The sequence below is a fragment of the Schistocerca nitens genome, chromosome 4, assembly GCF_023898315.1.
Source record: "Schistocerca nitens isolate TAMUIC-IGC-003100 chromosome 4, iqSchNite1.1, whole genome shotgun sequence".
NCBI lineage: Eukaryota > Metazoa > Arthropoda > Insecta > Orthoptera > Acrididae > Schistocerca > Schistocerca nitens.
This window is the reverse complement of record NC_064617.1, coordinates 701,414,254-701,430,412: the sequence shown is the minus strand read 5'-3', so window position 1 is coordinate 701,430,412 and position 16,159 is coordinate 701,414,254. Positions and strand designations below refer to the sequence as shown.

At 40.1% G+C, this 16,159-nt stretch overlaps 1 protein-coding gene across 2 annotated transcripts in view; it reads left to right on the top strand.

The window, feature by feature from the left end:
• LOC126252070 (protein fuzzy) overlaps window positions 1–16,159 on the top strand; it is a 163,902-nt gene that overhangs the window by 103,036 nt on the left and 44,707 nt on the right. Inside the window, exons 7-8 of one of the 2 annotated variants that reach the window (XR_007545826.1) lie at window positions 15,017–15,244; window positions 15,377–15,617. Coding sequence is in view for 1 of the 2 variants with exons in the window: in XM_049952917.1 (XP_049808874.1) it covers window positions 15,017–15,244 (228 nt within the window). In the remaining variant the exon portion in view is untranslated. The remainder of the gene's footprint in view (window positions 1–15,016; window positions 15,245–15,376; window positions 15,618–16,159) is intronic. The other variant, XM_049952917.1, reaches the window with a different exon arrangement.

The following is a 16,159-nucleotide window of genomic DNA, read 5'->3' as shown; positions in this document are numbered from 1 at the left end:
TAAAACTGAAGAAACTGCAAAAAGGTGGGAATTCAAGGAGATGGGACATGGATAAACTGAAAGAACCAGAGGTTGTACAGAGTTTCAGGGAGAGCATAAGGGAACAATTGGCAGGAATGGGGGAAAGAAATACAGTAGAAGAAGAATGGGTAGCTTTGAGAGATTCTGTGGGTCTCGTGTGTGCAGAGTACATCACACTTGGTTTGCCTGCACAGCTCTTATAACAGTTCTTCTTTTGGTGATGATATACATTCTATATTCACCTATATGATGGTCAACAATGGTCCTGAAAAGGACCAAGATGATGTTTCAGGTGTGAAAGGATCAGCCTTATACATGACCCTAAGCATCCTGCATCATTCAACAGTGGCAGATGGAAATGCGGATACAACCCCAATCTGATATTTTGCAATGAGAGCATCTCACAACAGTGCATAAAAACTGTCTGCAACCTTACTCAAAATACACAGCACAGACCTATCGTGTGCAAAATTTACACAGCTGTTAGATCACAGACAGTTCTGTTTAGAAGGAGATTTAACTTCAGAAAAGCCAACTGGCCAAAATTTACAGAAATGCTGGACACTGCAGTTCCCAATATTGAACCTTTACCTGATTCATATGACACTTTTGCTGTAAAGAGATTCTCCAGAATTTCCACTTCTCAGGGTTGCCAAACATCTGTAATGAGATGCTCCAGAATTGCCATTCCTCGGGGTTGCCAAACATAATACATTCCTGGTCTAACTTCAGAACTCAGTGCTCAATTTACAGAGTATAAGGTACTACTCAAAGAAGATCAATTTGGCGAGACAATGCTGGTGGCTGGGAATAAACTTATTGCATCTCTGAAAGAATCCAAAAGGAATTCTTAGGTTAAAACTAGGAAAGAACTTGATCTAATCAGAGACAGTCATAAAGCATGGAGTTTATTGAGACGCCTCAATGATGACCCAACCAGCTCCAGAGCATACTGCAACATATCTACAGATCAGAGAGCACACTAACTGCTCGTGAATGGGAAAGGAAGTCATAGAATCAAAGTGCCAAAAGTACAAGAGGCCCAAGAGCAAACGAGGGATCTGACTCTCTCATTCGAGATATCTGAATTAAACAAGGCTATTAAGGAGAGTGAAACTGGTAAAGCATCCCGTTTCGATAACATCTGTATGAAATAAATCAAGAATTTTGGCCCAGCAATAAGAAAATGGATCATCGAGCTTTTCAACAACTGCATGAACCAGTGCCAAATATCAAAGATCTGGCGAAAGAGCAGAGTGATAGCTCTTCTGAAACCTGGAAAGGAAGCAAATCTTCCCAAGAATTTCAGACCAGTTAGCCTTTCGAGTCACCTTTGTAAACCATTCGAACGTATGATTCTGAATAGAATCCTACCAGTAATAGACCCTCTTCTCATACCCTAACAAGCAAGATTTTGACCAAACAGAAGCTGCACAGGGCAACTTTTTAATCTCACTCAGTTTATAGAGGATGGCTTTGAAACCCGACAAGTAACGGGCGTGGTTTTTGTGGATCTCACAGCAGTGTACGATACTGTCCGTCATCAGTTACTTCATGCAAAATTATACAATATGATCAAGAATGCTCACTTCATTAGACTAATCAGCATCCTCCTCCAGAACTGCAGGTTTTTTGTTGAATGTCAAGGACTTTGCAGTCGCTGGAGAGTGCAGAAAAATGGTCTACCTCAGGGAAGTGTCTCGGCTCCATTTCTCTTAAAGACCAGCTATTGACCCTGGGCACAAGGAGATTCTTATATGCCCTAGTTACGCAGAGCTAATGCTTTTTAAACAGTGGAAAGAAACCTGACAACTGCACTTAGAACACTGTCAAGCTACTACAATTGGGACCAACTCAGCCCAAACCCTTCAAAGACACAAATGTGTGCCTTTCATTTAAGGAACAGAGAAGATAATTGTGAGCTACATATTGAATGGTCAGGCATCCATCTCCAGCATCATCACACCCCTAAATACTTGGGAGTCATTCTCGATAGAACTCTGACATTCAAAACTCACTGCAAGAACACCAAAATGAAAATCTCCACTCGAAACAACCTAATTCGCAAACTAGCGACGACACATAGGGGTTCACATCCACAAACTGTTCGCTCTTCTGCAATGGCACTGTGCTTTTCTACTGCTGAATATGCCTCCCCAGTCTGGTATAGGTCATCTCATGCCGGACAAGTAGACATTGTTCTCAACGAAACCTGCAGGTTGATCACAGGCTGCTTAAGACCTACCCCAACTGTTAAGCTGTACTACCTGGCTGGAATAGTGCCACCAGGGGTACGCAGAGTAGTGGGTTCCAGCAAGGAGAGGCTGAAAGTGGAACAGAACAGTGGCCATCCACTGCACGGACATAATTCAACTGCACGGACATAATTCAACTGCACGGACATAATTCAACTGCACGGACATAATTCAACTGCACGGACATAACTCAACTGCACGGACGTAATTCAACTGCACGGACATAATCCACCACAGCAACAGCTGAGATCGCGAAAGAGTTTTGTGAGGACATCCAAGAAGCTCACCATTTCACCAGAGAAGGCAAGGCTGGAGTTATGGAAGAAGTCGATGCCTCACCTGCACAGATGGATGCCAGAAGCTGAAGAACTACCACCTGGACACAATGAGAGCTGGCTGGTGTGGAAATCTTTAAATAGATTACGATCAGGAGTTGGATGATCCAGAGACAACCTGAAGAGATGTGGCTTCATAACAAAAGATACATCTTGTAATTGTGCACAAGGGCAAACCACAAGCCACATGCTTCAGGGCCCTTTGTGCCCTAATTATGTGTGTAGCTACTGCAAATTTGTATGTTTCTGACTTGAGAATAATAATAACAATAATAATAATCTGTTTCTGAGTTTTAGAGAAATATTTTCCTGTCATCAAATCTCTTTGCAAGATAGCAACCTTTGACCTCCCCATTTACCTAATTCAAGCTCCTTTGCTTAACACTGTAAGTAAAGATGTATGTACATTGTCCTGGAACTATTGAATAAATCAAAGAAGTAAGATGAATTCCAGTCAAAGTGCAGGACATTATCATGGAAAACTTTATTAATTGATCTCAGTATGTGTTGTCAATTATGTAATGGGGATTGAAAAAGCTGCTACACCGAAATAATGCTTCCACATGGCCCCCCCTCCTCCCACTGAGCAAGATGGCACCGTGGTTAGCACACTGGACTTGCATTCAGGAGGATGACAGTTCCAACCAGTGTCCAGCCATCCTGATTTAGGTTTTGTGTGATTTATCTTAATTGCTTCAGGCAAATGCTGGGATGGTTCCTTTGGAAGGGCGTGGCCAATTTCCTTCCCCATCCTTCCCTCACGTGATGAGACTAATGGCCTAGCTGCTTGGTGCCCTCCCTCAAATCAGCCAACCAACCAATCTCCCCCTCCCCAAAGTGAAACTACTGCACCTTTGAGCAGTGAAATTGCCTTGAATGACACTGCCATTGATGAAATGTTAAACCCTAATGTACTATCCTTTCGAATTCTGAAACTGGAAAATAGCTAAAATATCAGTGCAATTATGATGGGAGAGACATGGATATATGATAAATCAGAAGGAAAGAAACAAAGAAAGTGAAAGCTGATTTGGAGTAGTATGAATGGTAGCATTTATGAAGCTAGAAGTTACTGAAGTTGTCTGTTGCTTGTTTGCATGTTAAACAATACTGATATTTGAGGCATTGTTGTCCAGCACAGAACTTTCGGTAATTCAAAGAACTGATCATGAAGTTGCATGAGTTTATGCCCAGTAAGTTAATCAGTGACAAAATATTACAGTTGGAAGGTGGTCTACACCCAGAAAGTAGAGAAGTATGTCATAAAATGTAAAGAAAGTCCAGCAGCATAAGAAATAAACAGCAGTACACAATAAAATAAAACATGTTTAAATGGTAACACTATTAAACAGGAAACGGATTTCTAATATTCTGCAAAAATTGAAGCCATGACTTTCAGAGCAGCACAAGTCTACCAACCTTCCTTTTAAGAAATCAGTTATTTTCATATATCATTATTTATTGTGGATAGAAAAAAAACTTCTCACCTAGTGGCAACAGGAGGAACACGTATAAAAGATGTGGGAATGTGCAAGCTTTTGGAGTCACTTGCTCTTTCTTGTAGCAGAAGGGTTGAAAGGAAAGGAAGAAGGTGAAGAAAAAGGGCCTGTGAGGTTTAAGAAATGGGGAGAGCTACAGAAGAGTTGCTCGGACCAGCAGGTCAGGAGAAACTTACTGGACGGGATAAGAAGGAAAGATGGACTATTTGTGCCTGCATCTAATGAGATCTGAAAACCTAAGAACTTTAAAGGTGAAAGACGGGGTAATAAACAAGACAGTGATTACTGAAAAAACATCCTGCAAGAGTCAGTAAGGATGGAAAGCAAGGTGTATTGTACATGGTAGGTAGGTTTTTTGGGGGGGGGGGGGAGGGGGGGGAGAAAGGTAAAAGTAAACCGATTGGAAAATAAAAGATATAGAAACATAAAAGAGAGTGAAAAGATTGTTGTTGTTGTTGTGGTCTTCAGACCTGAGACTGGTTTGATGCAGCTCTCGATGCTACTCTATCCTGTGCAAGTACCTACTGCAACCTACATCCTTCTGAATCTGCTTAGTGTATTCATCTCTTGGTCTCCCTCTACGATTTTTACCCTTCACGCTGCCCTCCAATACTAAATTGGTGATCCCTTGATGCCTCAGAATATGTCCTACCAACCGATCCCTTCTTCTTGTCAAGTTGTGCGACAAACTCCTCTTCTCCCCAATTCTACTCAATACCTCCTCATTAGTTATGTGATCTACCCATCTAATCTTAAGCATTTTTCTGTAGCACCACATTTCGAAAGCTTCTATCTCTTCTTGTCCAAACTATTTATCGTCCACGTTTCACTTCCATACATGGCTACACTCCATACAAATACTTTCAGAAACGACTTCCTAACACTTAAATCTATACTCGATGTTAACAAATTTCTCTTCTTCAGAAACGCTTTCCTTGCCATTGCCAGTCTACATTTTATATACTCCCTACTTCGACCATCATCAGTTATTTTGCTCCCCAAATAGCAAAACTCCTTAACTACTTTAAGTGTCTCATTTCCTAATCTAATTCTCTCAGCATCGCCCGACTTAATTTGACTACATTCCATTATCATCGTTTTGCTTTTGTTGATGTTCATCTTATATCCTTCCTTCAAGACACTATCCATTCCGTTCAACTGCTCTTCCAAGTCCTTTGCTGTCTCTGACAGAATTACAATGTCATCGGCGAACCTCAAAGTTTTTATTTCTTCTCCATGGATTTTAATACCTACTCTGAATTTTTCTTTTGTTTCCTTTAATGCTTGCTCAATATACAGATTGAATAACATCGGGGCGAGGCTACAACCCTGTCTCACTCCCTTCCCAACAACTGCTCCCCCTTCATGCCCCTAAATTATAGTTGCTGAAAAGAAATGCTTAGACCAACAGAAGTTGACATAAATGTAGGCTAGGTGGGTGGCGGGAACTGAGCACATGTTATAACACCAGCTGCCACCTGTGGAGTTCTGAGAGACTGGTGTCAGGGCTGAGAATCTGGATGGCACTGAGTTTACGACTGTCATGCGACAGAGCATGCTAGAAAATTGTAGTGAAATGCAGGAAGACCTTCAAAGGGTTGATGCTTGGTGCAGGAGGTGGCAGTTGACCTTCTATGTAAACAGATGTAACACATTGCATGCACATAGACAGAAAGTCCCATCATTGCCTGATTACATGGTTGCAGAACAATCACTGGAAGCACTTAATTCGGTAAAATGTCTAGGAGTATGCATACAGACCGATTTAAAGTCTACGATCACTTAAAACTATTCTGCTGGAAAGGCAGACACCAGACTGAGATTCGTTGGAAGAATCCTCAGGAAATGTTGTTTGCCAACAAAGGAGGTAGTACAAAACATCATTTGACCGATACTTGAATATTACTTGCCTATATGGGGTCTGTACCAGATAAGATTGTGAGAAATCAGAGAAGATCCAAAGAAGAGCAGTGCATTTCATTAAAGATTCACTTAGTAAACACAAAAGTGCTACAGAGATGATCAACCAGTTCCAGTGGCAGACTCTGCAAGATGGCTGTTCTGTATCACGGTGTGGTTAGTTAAAGTTCTGAGAGAGAGTCATTCCTAGAAGAATCAGTGAATATATTGCTTCCTCCTAAGTATATATCTCAAAAAGATGCTGAAGATAAAATTCGAGAGGTTTGAGCCCACATGGATGCTTACCAGCAATAGTTATCTCTGCGAACCATCCACAATTGGAATTGGAAATGGGGGAAGTGACACTGGTACACAAAGTACCCTCCACCACACTTCACAGTGCACATTGCAGAGTATAGATGTAGATGTAGCTGAGTATTACCAGCATATACCCTCCATCTATACCCATTCATCCTAACTGATAATTTGATGGTAGTCATACCAATCAGAAGGCTAAACAGTGTGTACATATCGGCTGGTACACAATGTTTAGTTTCACAGATTGCTGTCCCTTTGATAGTGTATGTTTTGACAGTTACAGGGCTGGTATAGGTGGTGGTAGGACTATCCATCTGGCAAGTCTTGCAGCAGGGAAAGTCACAGGCACAGGAATCATGGGTAGGGAAATGAGTACACTCATGGGTAGAGAAATGAGTGCATTAGGAGTAAAGGGCAACATCACGAAATTGCAGAGATTAGGGGGGAGAGGGGGCCTGGGGGTGGGGTGGGGTGGGTGAAAAGCTAGTCTAGATGTGGTGAGAAAAATGTCACACAGAATGAACCTCTATTCAGGACTAGGAGTATTGAGAGACATGAGGTGTACTCCTAAGGAGTGTTTTTTTAAAAAGGGGGTCAGCAGTACCAGGATTGGATGTGATGGCCCAAAAATTCTGCTTTTGAACTAAGTTGGGTGGGATAATTACATTCACTGAGGGCTTGGATGCCAAGGCAGCATGGGAGGGAATGTTTCAAGGATGGCAACTGTCAAAATGTAAGTATTGTCGTTGTTTTAACTTTAATATGAACAGAATTATGTAACAAACCCTCAGTGAGGATGAGTTCAACATCAAAGAAAGTGGCATCCCCAGAAATAGGACTGTGTTAAATTTAATTGAGAGAATGTATTTAGAGATTAATTTTATATTTAGAGATTCATTTTGGAATCTCTAATCACAGTCTACCAGTTAAATTTCTCATGGTCCTATTTTGACTCTTGCCATTTTTCATGATGCTGACCTTATACTCATTGAGGGTCAGCTACCCACTTCTGTTCATATTAAAGCTACAAACATACAACAGTACTTACAGTTTCACAGTTGCCATTCTTTATATATCAAACATTTCCTCCCATATAGCTTAGCCATTTGAGGCAAATGTATTGTTCAGATGCAGACTCTTTACAGCAGTACACCATTCTCACCTCAGCCTCCGCAGTACAAGATTATCCTACTAACCTAGTTTGAAAGCAGATTTCCCAGGCAGTATCATCCAATACTGGTACTGTTGATCCCTACAAAACTCAACTTCAGAGTATACATCTTGTTACTCGGCGTAACCTTGTCTGAAATGTGTTAAGTAGCTACTTCAGCAAGGCTATGACTTCCTGAAGTGAGGTCCATTCTGTCGAACACGTTCCCCCACCATATTTATCTAACTTTTCATCCCCTCCCCCCCCCTCCCACAATCTCCTCAGTATACTAAAGTGCGCGTCATTTATTTTGGTGGCCGAGTTTAGGTTCATTCTGCGCATCTGACGTCACAAAACACAGTCGGCCAATGAACAGAGAACGACGTTGCCAGATCTCGACTGCAGTGCAGAGCATGGACGAGTGTCTTCAGTTTTAGAAACGTTCAGTCATAAATAAAGTAATAGAACAAAAGCAATGTCATGATAGCAGACTCTCTTTTATAGAAAGTTTAGAAAAAGCATTCTTGATACCAATTGCGTCATATTCTATTAATTAATTAAACCAATCAAGCAATAAGACTCCTAATTCAGGCGATAGCAAGGAAAGGTGTTTGTATCAATCTCACGAACTGCTTTTTCGCAATAAAGAACAGTGGTAATTGTTTATTTCCTATTGTACTTCGACGAAGTGTGAGTAATTCATAGCCATACCAACAGTGTTTGTCAGTATTTTGCGTCACATGTTAGAGTCCTCATGGCATTCTGTAGTCAGACGAGTTGCGATGGCGTAACAGTTAAGGTGTTCGGCTCCTACGTGGAAGGTTATGAGTTCAAACCTTGTGTGGTGCTTAATGTTTTTATTATTTAAAAACAATATGGAAGTGCCTTACTACACGAATTATATTCGTTTGAATGCATTTTTTTTTTAAATTTTTAGTGCTTTGTCTCTTCATTAACCCTTTTGCTGCTGCAGACACGTGCTCCCCGCATTCCGCGTTGTGCGCGATTTTGTCATCACTGCACTGCTCGCCTGTGCAGACACATGGTGTTCCCACTGCTTTGACACTCTTATCATTCGATTTTACAAAAACTATTTGGCCCAAAAATTAGATTTTTACACATCATCTTGACTGATACCTTCCCCCCATAAATGACTTAATTTTGTTTCAATTCTCAACGCAGTTATTATACAGCATAAGAGTTTGCAGAGGTATAAGTCCATAGCGTATACTTTCCGTATGGTCGATTTTAGTTGCCACAATGTTGAGAATGAAATGTGGACAAGATACCTAAATTTCATATAAAATTTACTGTATAACAATATCTCATTCAATTTAAGTACGACATAGGTGTCACATGTAATATTGAGAAATATTCCGTCTTTCGTGACTGTAATAAAAGTTTTATCTACACCGGACGCGTTTGGCTTTATTTTAAAGCACTTCAATCAATGAAAGGTATGGCACATACACAATGGTACTCATGTTCTCTTTCTTTTTTTGTTCCACAGTCGCAGTTTTACCAATGGTACTGAAATATATTCCTCTTCTGCAACTGTAATAAGCGACTTATTTAGACCAGACGCGTTTCTCTCTTTTGAAGCATCTTCAGTGGACAGTATTTTGTCTCCTCCATTGCCAAGTCACCTTTCGTAGTTTTGTGCTGCGGTAACACAATATTCAACAGTTATGTTGCCTGAACAGTGTTTTAGCAGATAAATGATGGTTGTGTGTGCCACACACAAAAATTATATTTGACATAGCTCTGAGCACTTCACTGATAGACGGTATATTCAAGTTCTAATGTTTTTGTAAGTCCACAGTTTTGTTTAATGTATTTTGTCTACTTCCTTTTGATTGATTGAAGTGCTTTAAAATAAAGCCAAACGTGCTCAGCGTAAATAAAACTTTTGTTATGGTTGCGAAAGACGGAATATTTCTCAATATTACATACGACACCTATGTGGTACTTAAATGAAATATTGTTATACAGTAAATTTTATATGAAATTTAGTTATCTTGTCCACATTTCATTCTCAACATTGTGGCAACTAAAATCGACCATACGGAAAGTATACTCTATGGACTTTTACCTCTGCAAACTCTTCAAAATTTTGTGCAATGGTTTACTATATTTAATGCTGCATAATAACTGCGTTCGAAACAAAATTAAGTCATTTATGGGGGGAAGGTATCAGTCAAGAAGATGTGTAAAAATATAAATTTTGTTTTGTGGAACCGAATGAAAAGAGTGTCAAAGCAGTCGGAACACGATGTGTCTGCACAGGCGAGCAGTGCAGTGACAAAATCGCGCACAGCGCGGAATGCAGGGGGCACGTCTTTGTAGCAGCGAAAGGGTTAATGCGGCCGTGGTGGCTTTACTTCATGAACTGCGCGCTCCCCCCTAAACGTAAGCTTGCGAACTATGCTATACTATGGCGCCGCTTCTATTGGCACGTGCGTCGTGTGCAACAGGCAACGCAGCAATCTCCCGCGTCTGGGCGGGCATGCGCGAGCCGCCAAGATAAAAGAATTGAACTATAGTCAGACCACATGCTCCTTCTGCATTCATTTCCCTGTCGTGTGGCTCCTACCCCTGTCCCAGCTGTAAGGCGGATGCATACTCCTACAGGCCTTATGTTGTTGTTGTTGTGGTCTTCAGTCCTTAGACTGGTTTGATGCAGCTCTCCATGCCATACAGTAAAGCTGCAGGCCCTCGGGAAAAATTACGGCTGTATTTTCCCCTTGCTTTCAGCCATTCACAGTACCAGCACAGCTAGGCCGTTTTGGTTAGTGTTAGAAGGCCAGATCAGTCAAACATCCAGACTGTTGCCCCTGCAACTACTGAAAAGGCTGCTGCCCCTCTTCAGGAACCACACATTTGTCTGGCCTCTCAACAGATACCCCTCCGTTGTGGCTGCACCTACGGTACGGCTATCTGTATCGCTGAGGCACGCAAGCCTCCCCACCAACGGCAAGGTCCATGGTTCTTGGGGGGAGGGGGAGGGGGGTGGTGGAGGGGGGGGGGACAGGCCTTATATCTGGCAAAAAATATGCTATCAAAGAGGGAGCCATCTGTGAAGTGACACGTCATGTACCAGTTATTATACAGGGTGTGACAGGTGCAAGTGCAGATATTTTTATATGTGGTACCGTAATATGTACACATCAGTGTGTTGAATGTTGTTCCCTGCACCGAACAGTGTTCCCACAAACAGCTCACAAACTTTACGACCATGGCCATAGCTGCACCTCTTAAGTGGAATGTGCCTGTCTGTATAGACTGACCATTTTGCGTCCACACTTCAACCCTTAATCTGCTGCCCAGGGGAAAATAAACATTAATGCCTTGCTCTTGTCACGTGTACTTGAAGGTACTACTCATCCAAAAAAATACCACTTGTAATATTGGTCTGCAAATGACATAAATACTGAAGCTATATTTTTCAGTACACTATCCTCAGTCACCAATAGAAATATCTACACTTACACCCATTACACTCACTATAAACCCTGTTCAGCCTTTTATATTGGTGTGACTACTGCCAAGTTATCAGTTAGGATGAGTAGACATAGATAGTGTGTGTACTGGTAACACAAAATGTCCTGTCACTGAGCATGCTCTACAGTATGGTTCTGAGCTCAGTGCCTGTTCAATGACACTTGCCATCTGGATTCTCCCTCATGACACCAATTTCTCAGAACTCCGAAGGTGAGAACTGTCAGTGCAACGTGCTTGTTTCTTGCCACCCTCTTGACCTAAATTTACATTAATTTCTGCAGTCTCAGCATTTCTTTTCAGTAACTGTAATTTTTCTTCACTCCCTTTTATTCCATCTATCTTATTTTCTGATCTGTCTGTTTTTCTCCCACTCCGCCACCTGTCTATCATATATAATGGACTTAGCTTTCCATTGTTACTGACTTTCATATGATTGTTTTTCAGTAATCTCTGTCTTGCTTTTACCCTATCTTCCACCAATAAGTTCTCAGGTTTTCCAGTGTCCGGTGGAGGTAACAACAATTAATTTTTCCTCCTCATTCTATACAGCAAGTGTCTCCTGGCCCAGGGTTCTTGGCAACTTTTCCATGACACTCCATATTTCCTAAACCTCACAAGCCCTTTTTCTTTGTCCTTTCTTTTCCTTCAGACCTTCTGCAGCTTGCGCATTTCCATATCTTTTATGTGTGTTTTCTCCTGCTGCTGTTTGGTGAGCAAATTTTTTTATATTTTCGTACTATATTAAATTCTAGAACTATTTAGTTTGTTATACTGATATTTTGTGTGCATCTAACTAGTAGATGTATATATAACCTTGTTTCACATCAATGAAATTCAGTGAATGGTTTAAGTGTGAGAAAATGTTTAAAATTTTGTTTTTTGGTGTTTTGGAAGTCACTGTATTCCAGTTTGTGCAACTTCACAATAAGAGAGCTCAAATTAAGTTAGCAAGATAGAAACAGTGTTTATTTTGACTTAAATGGTTTAAAATAGTGTTAATAATACATTCATGTTTTTAATCTGTGTCCCAGACTTCAGTTTCTGAATCAACATGTTTCTCTGTTTGCGTTTCATATATCTGTATCTGTTATTCAAAGTTGATGCTACATACTTCCTAATCTCCTTTGCCCTAGGAGCTTTCATTAGTGTCATCTTTAAAAGCACATTTAAGCAACCAATGATTAAAAATCTGCTTCCGTCGGAACTGAAATATATCAGTGGCCAGACCACTTGCAGTTTTGCTTACAATCACATAATTCTTATGGCACATAGTGATTTTATATGCCATCAGTTTCCACATGCCTTGGTTGTTTGTCAGAGAAACAGGTTCTCTCAAACTGGAGAAAGTGGTTTTGTAATCTTTTATTGGGGATTGCACTTCAGAGACATATATTACCAGCACTTTTGTGGATATTCTTAAGCTGCTGATTTGGTGTGTTGACACTATCATCTTTCTTTTCTTCTGCTCAGTGTGGGTAAAATCACAGTCACAAAACGGATATGAGTGACCTTGGGTGGGGAAAACATGGCAGATGTAGTTCAAACTTCCACTTTAAATAAAGAATGTGAATATTTCATAATAATGTTGTTGCAGTTTTGAGCTCCAAAGCACTCTCTAAAAATATATAACTTTCTCACAGTTTCACTTACGTAGATTTCTCTCCTACCACCACACTTGTCAAAGGAGAAAATTCTCCTTTAGTAAACAGATTGAAGTAGCACTCCTAAGTTGGGAAGCAGAAATACGATACAAGGACAAAAAAGCTTTCTTACATAATATATTTGCACAATCTCTGCTCTTTACCTGAAATCAAAACAAGCCAGTAAGTAGCACTACTCCACACTCTGCGATATAAATGATCATGTTTACCTGATAATGAAATACAGATGAATGAAGTTCCGGCAATTCATCCAGATGCCGCATCTTTATTTATTCATCAATATTCATGTTGTCCTCTTCAAAGTAATCCCTGTCAGATACAATACACTTGTGCCGACACTTCTTCCAATCCTCAAAGCACTTCTCATAAGCACTTTTTGGTACAGCCTTGAGTACTTCCAGCGATGCAGTTTTTGTTTCCTCAATCATTGAAAATCTTTGTCCTTTCATAGGTCTCTTCAGTTTTGGGAACAGGAAAAAGTTGCAGTGGACCAAATCCGGTGAATATAGTGGTTGAGGCATGATTGTCGTGTTGTTTTTGGCCTAAAAAACTCTCACAAGCAATGATGAATGAGCAGGTGCATTGTCGTGATGCAAAAGCCATGAATTATTTTTCCACAATTCCGGACGTTTTTTGCATACTGCTTCTCACAAATGGCACATAACATTAAGGTAATACTCCTTATTGACTGTACAACCTTGAAACAAAAATTCATTATGCACTATGTCACGGTAATTTAAAAAACAAGGACCAAAATTTTGACATTTGATCGAACTTGGCATGCTTTTTTTTGGTCTTGACTCTAAGGGATGCTTCCATTGTGACGATTGGGCTTTGGTTTTGACATCTTAACCATAAACCCATGTTTTGTCACTAGTTATGACCCTTTTGAGCAAATCAGGATCGTAATTGATGTCATTCAAGAGCTCCTGAGCGAAGCTCATGCGACGGTTCTTCTAATCAAAATTGAGACGTTTTGGAACAAACTTCGCTGACACACGTCTCATGCTCAAGACATCTGAAAAAATTGAATGACACGAGCTGACTGATATGCTGACATCCTCAGCAACTTCTCTTATGGTAATTTGACAATTTTCCAAAACAATTTTCTTCACAGCTTCGATGTTATCATCTGTTGTTGAAGTGCTGTGGTGTCCAGATTGAGGTTCGTCATTGGCATCTTCTTGGCCATCTTGGAAGAGCTTGTACCACTTGTAAACATTTTTTTTTTACTTAGAGCAGACTCACCATATGGCACTGTCAACATTTTAAGCACTTGATACCATTTTTCACAAAAAATTTGATGCAATCACCAAGCTCACAAAAACACATATAACCTTTCTATCTGTCAAAAACAAACGAAGTATGCTGTACACTTGAAACTGTGCATATGTTTGGGACATGTGTACCAACATAACAACAACAAACAAAAGATCATTAATCGAATGTACCTTACTTTTTTGAACAGCCATCGTATGGTGTCAGTGAGGCAATCAAGTTTAACATCTCCATCTGACAAATAGGCCAGTGTCAAATTCCCATATATCACGAGAAACTGTAAAGACATTTAGGATTTAACTTAATACCTTTATTCCACCATCTCTTCTTCCTTTCCCTATAAAATGCAAGTGATGAAATACAATGAGGATTCAAATTTTGTAACTCAAGGCCATAGTATGATTGTGATTTGATTGTTGTCAGGTCTGATGGTCTTATGGTAAAGTACATGATAGGAAAGTGATAGGTTGCAGCAGTGCTTGATTTGTGTCAATTGCCTTGATACTTCATGTTGGTTCCTCTGATGGGGGGGGGGGGGGGGGGAAATCGGAAGCATAGATTCTGAGATGTGGTACAATATAACTTCATATTTTACCAGTACAGTTGTTGCATTCACACTTTTAAAATGCACAGAAAAGTGTTAAAATAATGTTTTAAGACATGTAATAAATAGTCCCCCCCCCCCCCCCCCAAAGAAGTCACAGTACTGGAACCTCTTTTTTTTATGCATATCGAGCACTGGGTTGTGGTAACGAAATCTGATTGGACCACAGAATATTTCAGTCTGGCTTTAACCTAGCCTTCACCCCGTGTGATGTGAAGATTCACCAGGGATGATTAATGGTCTGGATTCCATGTTAAACTAAATCCCATTTACTCAGGGTAGGTTAGGTCACACAAGCCACTTAGGTGGTGTCTTATTATTATTATTATTGTTGTTATTATTTCAGTGTTGTTTGCTTACAAAATTTCTGGTTTTAATTGTATTTTATTCATGTAACTCCTCTGAGCAAAATTGTCTAACTCTCTGTCGTAATGTTTTTATCCTTGTACAGATTGACAATACTCAGTGTAATTGTTTCTTTTGTATATGTTACAGTGTTCTATTAGTTGATCTGGAAATGGGGAAGTTCATGTTGAATCGCACACCTGGAATGAAGCGTATGGATATGCTGCGTACATTCTATCAGCATACTGTGAGCTCTAGTGTTTCTCATGCTTTAGAGAGTTACTGGTGTTCAGAATATCATAAATGTCACTCATTGCGATCTGGTAACAACTTACTTTGTGTTATGTACTCGGCAACTGTCCCAAATGTCACCATGAGGTTAGTAGTTTATTTCTGTCGTGACAGTCTCAATAATTTTGCCTTTCTTGTTGCAACCGTATAACTTTGTGTGAAAATTTCTAGTATGTGCTGACAAAAATATTTTAGTTATCAGAGTATTTTGTGCTTCAGGTGTTCAAGAAAAATGCACGTTTGTGATTTGCAGTATAATACATGAAACACAAGTACTGTGATACGTATCCACAGATTTCCTGCAAAGTTATCTTGCCACAAAGGTAACATTTTGATTTGTGTTACACCTATCATCCCAATCTTGATGAGAATGACACTTATCAAAATGGAAATGTCCAACTTTTTTGATGATGTCACCTATCTGGAAACGAAAGAACTTTGTATTAGCTCAAATTACTAGGTGAGACAACAAGATCATAAGTAGTACACTGTTCAGAAATATTGGGGACTCATATGATGTACCTCACATTGTAGAGATAAGCCTTCAGTTCACTCTGGTGGTTGAAAGATGTACCTGTAAAAATGAAGATCCCACTCAGAAATGTATTAAATTAATAGGAACACACTCTCAGGCCAGCACTTAATTTCAGGAGGCGCAACTACCAGTGCAGGTACAATAAACGAATACCAATGAAACTGTTCTCTTAACTTCCATCTTTAGGATGAGAAAAGAGGAAAACTTGACAAGTTGTGGAGACTTTTTTGTTTCGGGGAAGGGCATGGGGGTGGGAACAGCAGGTCATCCCAGGCTAAGATTATGGTAACCCATGAGGTGATTTCCTTCATCTTTTAGAAAGGCTAAACATGGCAGATCAGTAAGTCAGTAAGTCAGTAAGCACTGAGCCAGTGTCAGCTTAGAAGAAGAAGAAAAAAAAGAAAAGGGCAGGGAGTGGGGGCAATAATAAAGAAACATTGATGGCACTGAAGAGCATAGTAATAATA